Genomic DNA, 15,430 nt, shown 5'->3' with positions numbered 1-15,430 from the left:
GGGGGAGGTGTTGTTGGAGAGATAGGTAGGGGATGGGAGGGAGGAGAGAAGAATAAGATATTTAATTATTGTTCTACAATTTGTATTCCTACATTAAATTGATATATAAAACTCCATCATCCTTCCCTCTCTCTTCCCTACCAGCCATTTGCTATGTTTAGGCAAGGGGCATGCAAAAGTGGAACGAAGTGTTCTGATTTTTTTTTTGTTTGGGGAGGGGACGGAAAGGAAGTGGGTGAAGGGTGTGGTTTGAAGCTCCACTTCATGTTGAAATGTTGCATGTTGTGTGGTTCAGGGAGAGGAAAGGAAGCAGTGATTCTGATGTGGATCAAAAGATGGCTTGTTCTACCTGAAGTTTTATTCAAAGGCACATCTGGCTTCTTGTGGATGCAGAGCTGGATGTTGACATCTGTATTTGAAACTGATGTCACTGAGTGACAACAGGCCAAGGCTAAATTTTTGGGGAACGTCATTAATTGTGCAATGTAAACAGATGTACTACCTTACTGGGACTCTCGTACAAGGGCATTCCCTCAGCAGACAAAATGGTATATTTGACAGCACAAAAGGAGGAATATTCTCTAAATTACTTTGAACTGACTTGTGTATAGTTTGCAGCTTCCATTACTGCTAAGTTACATGTTTTGAACATCAGCTTTGAACTTTAGTTTTAATTTATGACTTGCATTTATATAGTGCCTTAACATAGTAAAATGTCCCAAGGCACTTCACAGGAGCATTGTTAAATAAAAGTTTACACCAAGCTGCATAAGATTAGGACATGATGACAAAGCTTAATCTAAAGTAGGTTTTTAAGGAGCATCTTGAAGGAGGCACAATTTAGGGAGGGAATTCTATAGCTGAAGGTGATTGTTTAGGGTGGGAATTCCAGTGCTGATTGCATGACTGCTATTGATGGAGCATCGCCCCCACAAAGAGCTGGAATCGGAGGTGTGTAAAGAGCTGAGGGTTGTAGGGCTGAAGGAGGTTAGAGACGGGGACTGGTGAGGCTGCGGAGAGATTTCAGGCTGAGCATTTTAACAGAATTGTAAGCACGACTGGGCTGGGTGAAGACCTAGTGCAAGTTGGGATACGGGTAGCAAAGTCCAGCTCGAGAATAGTAAACTGGGTTACAGAATTGCCTGTGCCAAGTTGTTTCTTTTGTTTGCAGTACATTCAAGCTGTATAAGGAGCTATTTTCTCACCTTCCTGAATTGCTTCTTTAAATACATTTTCTGAATGGATTATCTAATATAAGTGCTTGTTGTATAATCTGAGTTAAGTTTTCAAAATTGCAAGTCAGCAAACCTGTAGCAAGGAAGAACTTGATATTGTAATAGTTTAAAAATTGCTTATTACCATTTTGGCTGCAAAGCTATATTTAGATTTGAATCTTGTAGCAGCCTCCAGCGAAGAAACAATGAGCCACATCAGATTCAAAGAAAACTAGAGCAGGATCTTCCAGTGCTGTTCAAGTTCTTTAAGATGATTGCTGAGTAATTCCTAGGCCCACAATAAACATGAGATAAAGCTCAGAAAAGGCAGTAGGGAACATAATAGATCAGATAACTAATAAAGGTAGTGAATGTTTGAAATGGATGAGCCAGTAGTCTTAAAAAGGAATTGATGTGCATTTTGTGAGAAAAGTGATGAAGGATTATAGGTTATGAATTGTACTCTACTTTGCACAGTAGAGCTGGAACAGTATTCCTGTACTTCTATTTCTGCACAAGAACAAATGTTCTTGGATTCAATGATCAACTCTATAACTGGGCCACATATCCCTATAAAGCTAGTTTGCCTTTTTCTACCCAATATCTAGTTAAAGAATAGAATGATCATGAAATGTAATGCACAATCCTTACTTCATATACCAGCTCTGGAAATGTATGAATTCTTCCCTTTTTAATCGAGAATAGTTTGACTAATATCTCTATTTATATAACAAACAAACAGATCTAGCTTTCACAGTTGGAATAATACTCCTAACCTTTTCGGTTAGATGTCCTCTCTAGTTTAGACTTTGAAAGCTCAGCTGATAGCTTTTTAAAAAGCTAACACTCTGCTGCTGTATGTGATCACGGATCACTCTGCTGCAATTTTCTCTGACCTGATTTTGCTTGTGTGCATAGAATATCTAATTTAATTGACTAGCTAATTTACCAATATTGATGAAGACAACGATCACCTTTAATGATGGCCTAAGATGCTGAATAATGGCCCTCTATTGTTTCAAGGCTATGCTAATTTACAAATTCAGAGGGTCATTTCTGGGACGAGGCCGATGTGAGCATCCTCAAAGCAGAATTGGTGATGGATGTTAACCCATTATGATCTGTAGAAATACAGCTCCAATCACAGGCAGAATCTGATCTGCCACACCCATGAAAGTACCTTCATTCCTCTTTAATTGACCAGATCATGTTTGTGATGTTGGCTGGGGAACCAGGAAAATGCCCCTGCTCTTCAAACTAGTGCCATAGGATATTTTGTGCCACTTGCAGGACCATTGGTCTCTTCCAAAAGTGTGCACCACTCCCTCAGCAACTGCACCTAGATTATGTGTTTGAGACTCTGGAATGGGGCTTGAATCTTCTGACTCCAGAAAGACTTGCATTTATATAGTGTCTTTTACAACTTCAGGATGGCCTAAATGCTATAGTACTTTCAAAATGTAATCACTGTTGTAGGAAATGCAGCTGCCAATTTGCACACACCAATGTCTCACAACCAGCAATGTGATAATGACCAGATAACCTGTGTGATAATTGAGATAAATATTGCCCAGGACACCAGGAAGATCAACCCTGCTCTTCTTTGGCACTATTTCAAAGAATCTTTTATATCCACCCAAGAGGGCTATTCCAGGTCCTATCAAGGGGACAAAATGAGAAATAGAAATAAAATTGACATCACAAGGATTGTAGGGCAGTGATTGGCTCTTCCATATTAATTGAATCACTGGACAGGGAACAAATCTTAAGCTAATAACTGATTAAGAATATCAGCAACTGAATCATTAAAACACAATTAATCTTTATTATATTGATTTTACTATTGAATACTCATTATAAATAATACAATGTAATTTGAATGTTTTTCTTATCTATGCGCATTTTGGCTCCCACTTCAGACCTGAGCCTTTAACCTCTTTTTACACACACTTTCTCTTTCCCTTTAATGGTCAATATTGAATATGTTGAAGTGCCTTGGGATGTTTTACAACGTTGGAGGGGGGGCTATATAAATAAGTTATTATACCAAACAGTAACTGCTCTGCTACTTGTAATAGTGCAATGAGCATAGACCAATGAAAAGCAAATACAAACTTCCAACAGGCAGGTGCTCAAACAGCTGCTACTGTACTAGAGACAACCTGCTCTTTGAGGAAATGTTAATTTTTATTAACCCTGAAAATATGTAAATTGGTAAAAGCATATTTCAACTTTTTGATTTGAAGTGGGAAAATTGCTTCAGGTATAATATGGCCCAGATTGCATGATATCAGCATGGTCCTAATTTTGCCCAAGCAGAAATAAATGCGTATGCTGACCTGTACGCACATTTTGTTGTGGACTGTTTGGTCCGAAAGCTACTTTTAAACATACACCAGAATATGTATGGTGCCACTCTCACTGGTAATCAACGCCAACGTTGTCAAATCTTTAAACTTAAGCTTCAACATCAGAAAAATCACTTGTGGCCTTCATACTATCCTTGTGTATGATTACCCCTTCTTTCCCTCTTTTTGAGTGGTCCCAGGCTTTACCTCAGGTCTATACCAGTGCCACGGCAATCCTCATCAATTATTTTGCTCTTGCCCCCCTCTCCCCAGAGTCCCACTGATCTAAGTTGCCACATGTGGTACAGTGGTCCAAGTCAGTCTTTTCAAAGTTTGGCAGGTTATAATTTATAAAACAGCGTTCTCAATTTGCTAATTACATTTTGTATATTCATGAATGATACTGAAGGCCACACTTCTCAGTAGCTATAGGATCATGTTCCACTTGTGTGACTAGTCAGTTCCTCAGCCTGCAAGAACACACTAAGGGATTATTTTTTACAAAACAATCTAACCAAGTAACAATACAATATTGAATTTCACCTCAAAATCAACTGGTACATCTTTACATTGAAAGTACTTTCAATCAGTTTATCAAAGCTCAATTATGTTCCTCAGAATCTTCAAATTAAGGATCATGGCTATGTATTGTACAGCATACAGCTAAAATTGGACATCAGTGTTTGGTACCACACAAATGGTCAGGGGAAATACAAATCAGAAAAACCAGGTCACAAGGAGACACTTATGGATTGAATTTACAAATCCTCCCTCCATGTGCACAGGCACAGATACTTAAAAGCTGTCGGACCCCAACTAATTATAGTACCACCAACACTAGCCTTGTTAATTTGGAGTACACTGGAGCCAATGTAAGCACATACAATGAGTTTCTGCTTCAAAAGTTACTTAAAAAAATTCTCATGTCTTTAAATCCTTTCATGACCTAACTCAATAAACCTCCCCATACTCAAGTTCTTCAGATTCTGACCTTGCATATCTGCACCTCCTTTACCCTACCTTCAGTGACCTAGATTCCACTCCATAAACCCCTCTGCATCTCCACCTTTAAGATCTGCCTCAAAACCAAACTTTTGGTCACTCCTCCTTTGACTTGGTGTCCATTGTTTTTTTTTTCCTACACCTGAAGCTCCTTGATGTTAAAAGTACTATAAAGATTCAAGTTGTTGGTGTGCAGTTAGATATTTGATCATGGTCCATTAGGTATTAAAAAATATTTGCCACATTCCATCAACATTTTGCTCAATTAAAAAAAAAAAATGGGATCCAGCAGGTAGTATGTAGCTTCGAATCAAATATTCACAGCCACTGCCCAATGATTCCAATAAAAATAAATGCTCATCCACATCTTTAATTGATTTGTATTACTGGGCAACATTTGATTGTATCTACAATGACCACCACTGCTCTGTCATACAGGTAGTTTTTGCTACACATATTTAGCAGACTACACCCTATTTTCAGCAAATGACATTTGATGTGACCATTAAACAAAAGTCTGCCCCCAAATTCTTAAAACAGCTATATATTTAACAGTGCATACAAGTGATTCTAATTTTTTCAAAACTTTTAATTGGAACAAACATTTTAACAGATGACTCAATTTTGGATGTCAGAAATAACTACTTACAGTTTAAGTATGGAAAAAAGACATTTTAAATCAGTCTTACAATACAGAATGGTCCAAAGGCTTTGCCAGAATTTAAGGCAAGGGGAGGGGTGGGGGAAAGCAAAAAAAAAACTTTGCCCAAGCTTTATAAAGCAAACAGAATTGGGCCTGCTTGCAAGCACAGGGTCAGAGTAAAAAAAAAGTTGCACTGTTGCCATTTGAATTTATTACTTAAACAACCACAGAACTCTCAAGATTCTAGAAAAGAACCATACAACCACATTATCTGTTATTTTGTTTTAACTTTTTTTTTTGAAGCTCAAGAAAACTTATAGATGCAGCTCCACTTGGGTTGACATGCAGCTGTTTGGAGATATGCGCACCACTAAATTCTTTATTTCTACTTATGTTAGCAGCTCATGTGATTTCAGCCCATACATCAATCAAGTGTACACAAGGGCCTTACAACATCAGGAAAACATTTTTAAAATGGTGGCAGAAAGAAAAGAAAAGAATTTACAGAAACTTCTCTTTTTAAAAAAAAAAGCAGAGATACAAGGACAGACAAAATTTGTGATACCAGTTTAATTCTCACCAGCTGCTCCCCTGCATAGGTCTCAAAGAATTGAGCACCTCACACTGTGCCATGGTTAGTTTACTTTAAATTATACATTCGGTAAATATAATTAAAAGTTACATATACAGCAAAGAGATGTCCATCAGAGTTCCTCTGGATTGAGTTGTGACATAAAGTCCAGTTTGGCTCTTAGCAAAACCAGATGAAACCTGAAAATATCCAAAACTGAACAGAACATGGTTTGCAAGTGTTTTATCAAAGTTTACTGATGGGCACACTGTACACCAGGGCCAGTGTGGTGGCCACTTTCATCATCAGAGCTATCATTGTAGGCTTCCCGTCGGTGTCCTCCTGCAGAGCCACGGGTGTTATCAAACTCCTGCAGATCAACCTCCTCAATGTCACCAATCACATCAGGAACATCGGGCCTGGCTGGGAGTAGATCCTCTAGTTCCTGTAAACAACAAAAGTATTCATTTTTTGTGCATACATTTTTAGTTACATAAAATGTTACAAACCAGTCACATTTAACATGGTGATAAATTTTTTCCTGGTTTATAGTAGAGTATTAGATGCTTCATTACTACATCTTTTCAAGTGCCAGATACCAAAATATCTGATGGTGGTTCCATTCAGTCAACCAAACAAGTAAAAAAAATAAGCATTGGAGCTTTCCACTTACAGCTATTTTTTCAGGACTAATCCAATTATGTTCAGGGAACTGAACATCAAACTTGATGTACAAGTCGCCTTTTTCAAATGGATTACGATATTGCGGCATTCCTTCACCTTTGACCACACGAACACAACCTATTGAAGAAATAAAATACAAATATTAGAATGGCCCTTTGTCAACTGAGTGCAAGATACAACCTAAAACGCACTATAAATATCTGAATTTTAGGAAAGTAGAAAATCAGATCTACACCGCAGTGGTTTTACTCAGTACCACCAGCCAATGAATGCATAATCAAGGAATTTTATACCACAACTGCCTGAAGCACCAGGTAAAGCTATACAGCAAGCATAACCAGGCTATGGAATAAGAAAGGCGCACTCTCACAATATAAGCAGAACTATTTTTTTTGCAATCTATTTGCATTCTGGGGGGGGGGATGCGTGGAGGAGAAAAAGAGGGTGAACAGCCAGAGGTTGTGGTCCATATCGGGACCAATGACATAGGTAGAAAGAGGGATGAGGTCCTGCAGGCAGGGTTTTCGGGAGCTAGGAGAGATTAAAAAGCAGGATCTCAAAAAGAAGTAATCTCCGGATAACTCCTGGTGCCACAAGTTAGTGAGTACAGAAATAGGAGGATAGAGCAGATGAATGATTGGCTGGAGAAATGGTGTAGGAGGGAGGTCTTTAGATTCCTGAGGCACTGGGACTGCTTCTGGGGGAGGTGGGACCTGTACAAGCCGGACAGGTTGCACCTCAAGAGCCAGGACAATATCCTCACCTGGGGAGGGCATTGCTAGTGCTGTTGGGGAGGTTTAAAACTAGCTTGGCAGGGAGATGGGAACCTGAGAATAGATTCAGTAGGGAGGGGAGTAAAGCTGGAATTAGAAAGCAAAAATGTGGGAAGTGAGTTTGAATGACAGAGGAAACAAATAGGAAAATGTAAAAACATTTTTTAAAGCTCTATCTAAATGCATGTAGCATTTGTAACAAAATAGATAAGTTGATAGCACAAATGGATATAAATGGGTATGATCTGATAGCCATTGCAGAGATGTGGTTGCAAGGTGACCAGGACTGGGAACTAAGTATTCAGGGGTATTTGACAATTCGGAAGGACCAGACAGAAAGGAAAAGGAGGTGGGTAGCACTGTTAATAAAGGATAGGATCAGTGAGTTTGTGAGAAACAATATTGGCTCAGAGGATCAAGATGTTGAATCAGTTTGCGTGGCGATAAGGAATAATAGAGAGAATAATAAAGGTGGGTGTAGTTTATAGGCCCCCCTAACAGTAGCTACACTGTTGGATGGAGTATAAATCAAGAAATTATGGAGACTTGTAATAAAAGAACAGCAATAATCATGGGTAATTTTAACCTTCATATTGATTGGGCAAAGCAAATTGGCCAGGGTAGCCTTGAGGAGGAATTCATAGTGCATCCGGGATTGTTTCCTTGAACAGTACGTTGCTGAACCAACCAGGGAGCAGGCTATTTTAGATCTAGTACTGTGTAATGAGGCAGGATTAATAAATGATCTCGAAGTAAAAGATCCTCTAGGAATGAATGACCATAATATGGTTGAATTTCAAGTTAAGTTGGAGGGTGAGAAAGTTGGGTCTTAAACCAAGGTCCTAAGCTTAAATAAAGGAGACTACAAAAGGTATGAGGGCAGAGTTGGCTAAAGTGGACTGGGAAAATAGACTAAAGAATGGGATGGTTGATGAGCAATGGCAGACATTTAAGGAGATATTTCATAACTCAACAAAAATATATCCCAATGAGAAGGAAAGACTAAGAGAAGGGCTAACCATCCATGGCTAACTAAGGAAATAAGGGAGGGTATCAAATTGAAAACAAAGGCATACAATGTGGCCAAGACTAGTGGGAGGCGAGAGGATTGAGACATTTTTAAAAGCCAGCAGAGAACTAAAAAAATAATTGAGGGATACATTATGAAAGTAAACTAGCACGAAATATAAAAACAGATAGTAAGAGTTTCTACAGGTACATTAAAAGGAAAAAAAAGTGTGACTAAAGTAAATGTTGGTCCCCGGGAGATGAGACTGGGGAATTAATAATGGAGAACAGGGAAATGGCAGAGACATTGAACAAATATTTTGTATCGGTCTTCACGGTAGAAGACACTAAAAACATCCCAATAGTGGATAATCAAGAGGCTATAGGGAGAGAGGAACTTAATACAATCACTAATGAAGTAGTACTACGTAAAATAATGGGACTAAAGGCAGACAAGTCCCTTGGACCTGATGCCTTACATCCTAGGGTCTCCAGAGAAGTGGCTGCAGAAATATTGGATGCATTGGTTGTAATCTACCAAAATTCCCTGGATGCTGGGGCGGTCCCAGCAGATTGGAAAACCGCAAATGTAACGCCCCTATTTAAAAAAGGAGGCAGACAAAAAGCAAGAAATTATAGGCCAGTTAGCCTTAACATCCGCCAATGGGAAAATGCTGGAGTCCATTATTAAGGAAGCAGTAGCGGGACATTTGGAAAGACATGATTCAATCAAGCAGAGTCAGCATGGTTTTATGAAAGGGAAATCATGTTTGACAAACTTGCTGGAGTTCTCAGAGGATGTAACAAGCAGGGTGGATAAGGGGAACCAGTAGATGTGGTGTATTTGGATTTCCAGAAGGCATTCGATAAGGTGCCATATAAAAGAGGTTACTGCACAAGATAAAAGCTCATGGCGTTGGGTATCTTAGCATGGATAGAGGGTTGGCTAATTAACAGAAAAGAGAGTTGGGATAAATGGGTCATTTTCCAGTTGGCAAATGGTGACTAGTGGGGTGCCACAGGGATCAGTGCTGGGTCCTCAACTTTTTACAATGAAGGGACAGAGTGTAATGTAGCCAAGTTTGCAGATGACACAAACATGGGTGGGAAAGCAAACTGTGAGGAGGACACCATCTGCAAAGGGATTATAGACAGACTGAGTGGGCAAAAATTTGGCAGATGGAGTATAATGTGGGAAAATGTGAGGTTATCCACTTTGGCAGAAATAATAGAAAAGCAAATTATAATTTAAATGGAGAAAAATTGCAAAGTGCTGCAGTACAGGGAGACCTGGGGATCCTAATGCATGAAACACAAAAAGTTGGTATGCAGTAACCAGGAAGGCAAATGGAATGCTGGCCTTTATTGCAAGGGGGAGAGAGTATAAAAGCAGAGAAGTCCTGCTACAGGGTATTGGTGAGTCCACACCTGGAGTACTGCGTACAGTTTTGGTCTCCGTATTTAAAAAAAAAAAGGATGGATATACTTGCATTGAAGGCTGTTCAGAGGTTCACTAGGTTGATTCCAGAGATTGGGCGGGGGGGCGTTGACTTATGAGGATAGGTTGAGCCTATACACATTGGAGTTCAGAAGAATGAGGTGTGATCTTATTGAAACATTAAGATAATGAGGGGGCTCAACAAGGAGGATGCAGAGGGGATATTTCCACTCAGGGGAAATTAAAACTACGGGGATGTAGTCTTAGAATAAGGGGCCGCCCATTTAAAACTGAGATGAGGAGAAATTTCTTCTCTGAGGGTTGTAAATCTATGGAATTCTCTGCCCCAGAGAGCTGTGGAGACTGGGTCATTGAATATATTTAAGGCAAAGATGGACAGATTTTTCAGCATTAAGGAAGTAAAGGGTTATGGGGAGCGAGCAGGGAAGTGGAGGTGAGTCCATGATCAGATCAGCCATGATCTTATTGAATGGCAGAGCAGGCTTGAGGGGCCAAATTGCCTACTCCTGCTCCTATTTCTTATGTTATTGATTCAGCATACAGCTAGGTTTCTTTCATCAGATGCTTCTTGTTGTACCATTGTTTAAAAAGGGAGGAAGGGATAAACCGAGTAATTACAGGCCAGTTAGTTTTACCTCAGTGTTGGGCAAATTACTGGAATCAATTGAGGGACAGTACATGCCTTCATTTAGAAAGACACAAATCAATCAAGGACAGTCGGCATGGATTTGTTAAGGGATCATCATAGGCAGTCCCTCGGAACCAAGGAAGACTTTCTTCCACTCTTAAAATGAATTCTTAGGTGGCTGAACAGTCCAATACGAGAACCAGTCTCTGTCACAGGTAGGACAGATAGGTGTTGAGGGAAGGGGTGGGTGGGACTGGTTTGCCGCACGCTCTTTCCGCTGCCTGCACTCAGCGATAAGACTAGAGGAGCTCAGCGACCTCCCGGATGCACATCCTCCACTTAGGTCTTTGGCCAGGGACTCCCAGGTGTCAGTGGGAATGTTGCATTTTATCGGGGAGGCTTTGAGGGTGTCCTTGTAACATTTCTTCTGCCCACCTTTGGCTCGTTTGCCGTGAAAGAGTTCAGAGTAGAGCACTTCACTTGCTTTGGGAGTCTCGTGTCTGGCATGTGGACAATGTGGCCTGCACAGGAGCTGATCAAGTGTGGTCAGTGCTGCAATGCTGGGGATGTTGGCCTGGTCAAGGACACTGATGTTGGTGCATCTGTCCTCCCAGGGGATTTGTAGGATCTTGCAGAGACATTGTTGGTGGTATTTCTCCATTGATGAGGTGTCTACTGTACATGGTCCATGTCTCTGAGCTATACAGGAGGGCGGGTATTACTACAGCCCTGTGGAAGGTAGTGTCTGACTAACTTGATTGAATTTTGTGTGAGATGGTAACAAGGAGGGTCGATGAGGGCAATGCCTTTGATGTAGTCTACATGGATTTTAGCAAGGCCTTTGACAAAGTCCCACATGGCAGGCTGATCAAAAAAGTAAAAGCCCATGAGATCTAAGGGATTGTGGCAAATTGGATCCAAAATTGGCTGAGTAACAGGAAGCAAAAGTTTGACTGGTGTTTTTGCAACTGGAAGGCCGTTTCCAGTGGGGTCCCACTTGGCTCAGTCCCTTGCTTTTTGTAGTATATATTAATGATACTTAAATTTAGGGGCATAAAGAAATTTGCATATGATACAAAAATTGGCCATGTGGTTGACAATGAGGGGGAAAGCTTTAGACTGCAGGAAAATATCTATGAACTGGTCAGTTGGACAGAAAAGTGGAAAATGGAATTCAATCTGGAAAAAATGTGAGGTAATGCATTTGGAGAAGGGCAACAAGGCAAGGTAATGCACAATAAAATGGGAGGATACAGAGAGGTGTGGAGGAAGAGGGACCTTTGAGTGTATGTCCACAGATCCTTATTAGGTAGGACTGGTTGATAATGTAGTTAAAATGGCTTCCTTTATTTGCTGAGGCATAGAATACAAGAGCAGAGAAGTTATGCTAGAACTGTATATAACACTAGTTAGGCCACAGCTACTGCATGCAGTTCTGGTCACCACATTACAGGAAGGACATGATTGCACTAGAGCAGGTGCAGAGGAGATTTATGAGGATGTTGTCAGGTCTGGAATATTTTAGCCGAGGAAAGATTGGATAGGCTGGGATTGTTTTTCTTGGAACAGGAGATGCTGAGATTTAATGGAGGTGCATAAAATTATGAGGGGCCTAGATATAGAGTGGGTAGGAAGGACTTATTTCCCTTAGTAGAGGGTCAATAACTAGGGGGCATTGATTTAAAGCAGCTGGTAGAAGAGTTAGAGGGGAGATGAGGAAAGAAATTTCACCCAGAGGGTGGTGGGGGTCTGGAACTTGCTGCCTGAAAGGGTGATAGAGGCAGAAACCCTCTTCACGTTTAAAAAGTACTTGGATGTGCACTTAAAGAGCCGTGACCTACAGGGCTACGGTCCTAGTGCTGGAAGGTGGCATTAGGCTGGGTAGCTTTTTCTCGACCGACATGGACACGATGGCTCGAATGGCCTCCTTCTGCGTCGTATTTTTCTATGACTCTGTGACTTCATTCCTCATAGATGTGTGTCATTACAAAATAGCAATGTCCTCCTGAGTGTGAATACACTATTTATACAGTGCCAGACTATGTCCCACAATCACCTTTTGTCCCTTCTATTGAGGCAATAGTGCCATAGCACAAATGGAATGGTTCTACCACTAAAGAAACAGCAAACCCTCACAGCTATGTTTATTCCAAAAGCTGTTCTGTGCAATGCATTAGGAGGTACAACACTCAGGTGGTGGGTAAATGGCGAAAAACTGGATGGGACAAATGGACGGTGTGTTGCAACTTTTATGCAGGAAAAAATACCACTTACAAATCTATTTTTAATCACAATTATACACTAGAAAATGCTTCGCACTTTAAAAAAAAAAAAATAATTTATACTGGTGGAATAGATCTTCAAATAGTTTGGTAACTTTCATACTATTCTTATCGATTACCTGGTTCAATAACTTTTCCTGGAGGATACTTCACAACAATCTGCCGCCCATCCAAATGCTGGAATGTGAATTGAAAGCCACAGAGTGCCTCAACGAGACCAATTTTGTGAGTCATGTGCAAGTCATTTCCCTCTCTTTGAAACACCTAGGAATAAAAGCAATTGTTATATGCAATGTCTTCAATGGTCCAGTGAACCAAGTATAACTTCCATTTTAAAGAGTATCAAAATGTAAGAAACCAAATAGATAAAGCGTCACTGATCTAAAGTGTGGTGCACCATGGCACGCTACGCCAACTATGCTCCACGAGTGTTTCCTGGACAATCAGGGACAAAATAAAATCTAAAGCAAATGCAAATTTCCATTAGTTACAACGGGCAGGAATATTGGATTGCCATTTATTTAAATACAGTAGTTGCAGTATTACTACTTTAGGAGTTTTGTCTAGTCCAAATTTTTATTTAGCAATTTTGGGTTTGCCCCTTCAGTTTATGACTAAATATTTTACACAGAGGTTGTTCAGCTGACTTAACCAAAGTAAATGGCACCATTAGATGATCAACTGACATTTTATTTAATAAAATTGTACTGGGTTCCCAAGGAAACATTCTATGAAACGATGTTACATATATTTTATGAAGCTTTTATACATATAGCTTATTCACAATCTATAAAGTGTTTGTACAATTAAAAGTGCATTCACTTATTTTATAAATCTGTACAATCACACATAGGTTAAGTCACTGCTCACCCTAACTTCCTCCTGCAAGCAATGTACAAGTATCGCAGCAGCAGGCTGCTGATACTGGACAATATGCAGTTTGAGGGACAGAGAAAAAGCTAAGTGATTCCGTGTGTTTGGCCCTGGGTATTTTTTTTGAGCATAGGAATGGTGGGGAAGGGTCTTGCATAGTTGCATACTGGTTGAGGTTGGTGCCCTTCACGGCATGGTTTGTTTTGACTCAGTTTTCAAGAATGGGCCCCAGATGGTGGCTCAGTTCCAGGCAGAGGCCAAACATCACCCACTCAGTAGCAGATGTCACATGGGTTGGTGAAAGGTTTGGCAGGGCTGCAGTCTGCCAGATTGGTTTGCATGTACTTGCAGCTAGTAACGAGAGCTATTCTAATCTACTTGCGCCCGGGGCCTTCTCTCCCACGGTCAGACGCAACAAGCACGGAGCATCAAGATATATTAAGCCAGTCACCATGCACAATTCCTGAATTATGGATAACTGTGAAGGTCGTGTCATCTGCTTATGTGTAGATGAGTATGTAATCAGAAAGTCATCCAAATTCTTTGATGCTTTGAAAAATATTCAGGAATGAGGTGGTTACATATAGCACATCATCAGCATACATATTGTGTGTTCATTCCCCTTGATTCTACTCTGATTGCCTGGGTTCACTTGGATGCATGTCCCTAGAGGGAGCATTTTTGTTTAATCACTTGGTGCAGCAGGATGTGAATGCAACATTGTAATTCACCTCCTGTAGATGTTGCTAAAACCCTTTCTCTTGAGTGTTGCAAGAAATAATTTGGAGTGTTGCAAGAAATAATAAGTTGAATATCTTTTCCACTTGGAGAGAGTGTGCCAAGACAGAGCAGTGGTGCACTAACAGTAGTGCACCATCTTATGCTGGCCCTTGGTGACCACGTAAAAACTGGTCTGACAAAGGGTCCACACCCGAAGCATTTATTTATTCTCTCTACAGATACTGCCTAACCTGCTGAGTGTTTCCAGCATCTGCAGTTTTTTGCTGTGCATATAAACACTGTTGCATCGACCATCCCAGGGATGACTGGATCTAATCTGGAGTCTAAGATCTTTGGCAGTATTTCAGTCAGCATTGATAAAAGATATTGATTACATGACAAGCCTGGGTGGAGTCTAGATCTTTCTTGTATATTGTGATTATGCCCTCTGGATATATCTTGGGGAGGGCCTTTGCTTCCATCACATAGCATAGGAGTTTCAACAGGAGGGGATGAACTCTAGGAGTAGGGTCTTGTATAACTCAGCAAAATAGCCATCAGGGTTAAGGCTTTCTCTGAAAGTTATGGGTGACATGTTTTGCATTCTATCATTTTATGACAAATTCTCAGCAGTAAAAAAATAACCCCTGACTAGTTTTAAAGTTATAATAATAGAAACTAACGTCAAAGAATGCTAGTGCCTTACCCATTGTTAGCAGCTCATGCCAGTTGTAAAACTGGTACAGTATTATTCATAAAGACTTCGAGGAACACCATTTTCCCAGAAGTTTCCAAAATCAACCCAATTTAAAAATCTGTTAATTTCATTACATGGGCTCAATTTTCCCCAATTATCTGCGCCTTTTTTGGCGTAAGTTAAAATCTTCAAGTTTCCCCAAAGTTTCTGCGCTAGCGTAATTTACCTTAGGCTAAGATTTTTTTTTTTAAAAAACCTCATTGGGGACGTAACCTGCCACCTGTGGCAATTCTGGCCAGCTCCAATTTTTCTTAGCACGGCGTATGTGACCACTCTGGAAAAACCTTCTGGGCTGTTAACAAAATCGGCGCAGGCAAGAGAATCAGCGCAGCAGATGCAGTTCCACAGCTGAAACAACAATAGCAGAGAGGGGACGTGGGGGGGGAGAAGGAGGCCTTTCAGCCAGGGTTAGGAGCGGTACCCGGGTAAAAGCCCCGGGGGGGGATAGAAAGAGAAGCGGATAGACTT

At 40.5% G+C, this 15,430-nt stretch overlaps 1 protein-coding gene across 1 annotated transcript in view; it reads right to left on the bottom strand.

Moving 5' to 3' along the window:
• Positions 1-5,762: 5,762 nt before the first annotated feature.
• Positions 5,763-15,430, bottom strand: part of dnaja2a (DnaJ heat shock protein family (Hsp40) member A2a) — a 28,374-nt gene continuing 18,706 nt past the window's right edge. The window contains exons 7-9 of the mRNA XM_070898050.1: positions 12,732-12,876; positions 6,452-6,579; positions 5,763-6,223 (exon numbers count right to left, since the gene is read on the bottom strand). Coding sequence (XP_070754151.1) covers positions 6,032-6,223; positions 6,452-6,579; positions 12,732-12,876 — 465 coding nt within the window. The 3' untranslated portion in view covers positions 5,763-6,031. The remainder of the gene's footprint in view (positions 6,224-6,451; positions 6,580-12,731; positions 12,877-15,430) is intronic.

This window comes from Pristiophorus japonicus, chromosome 13 (assembly GCF_044704955.1).
Source record: "Pristiophorus japonicus isolate sPriJap1 chromosome 13, sPriJap1.hap1, whole genome shotgun sequence".
NCBI lineage: Eukaryota > Metazoa > Chordata > Chondrichthyes > Pristiophoridae > Pristiophorus > Pristiophorus japonicus.
Note: the sequence above shows the minus strand (reverse complement) of the source record. Positions and strands in the feature narration are given on the sequence as shown.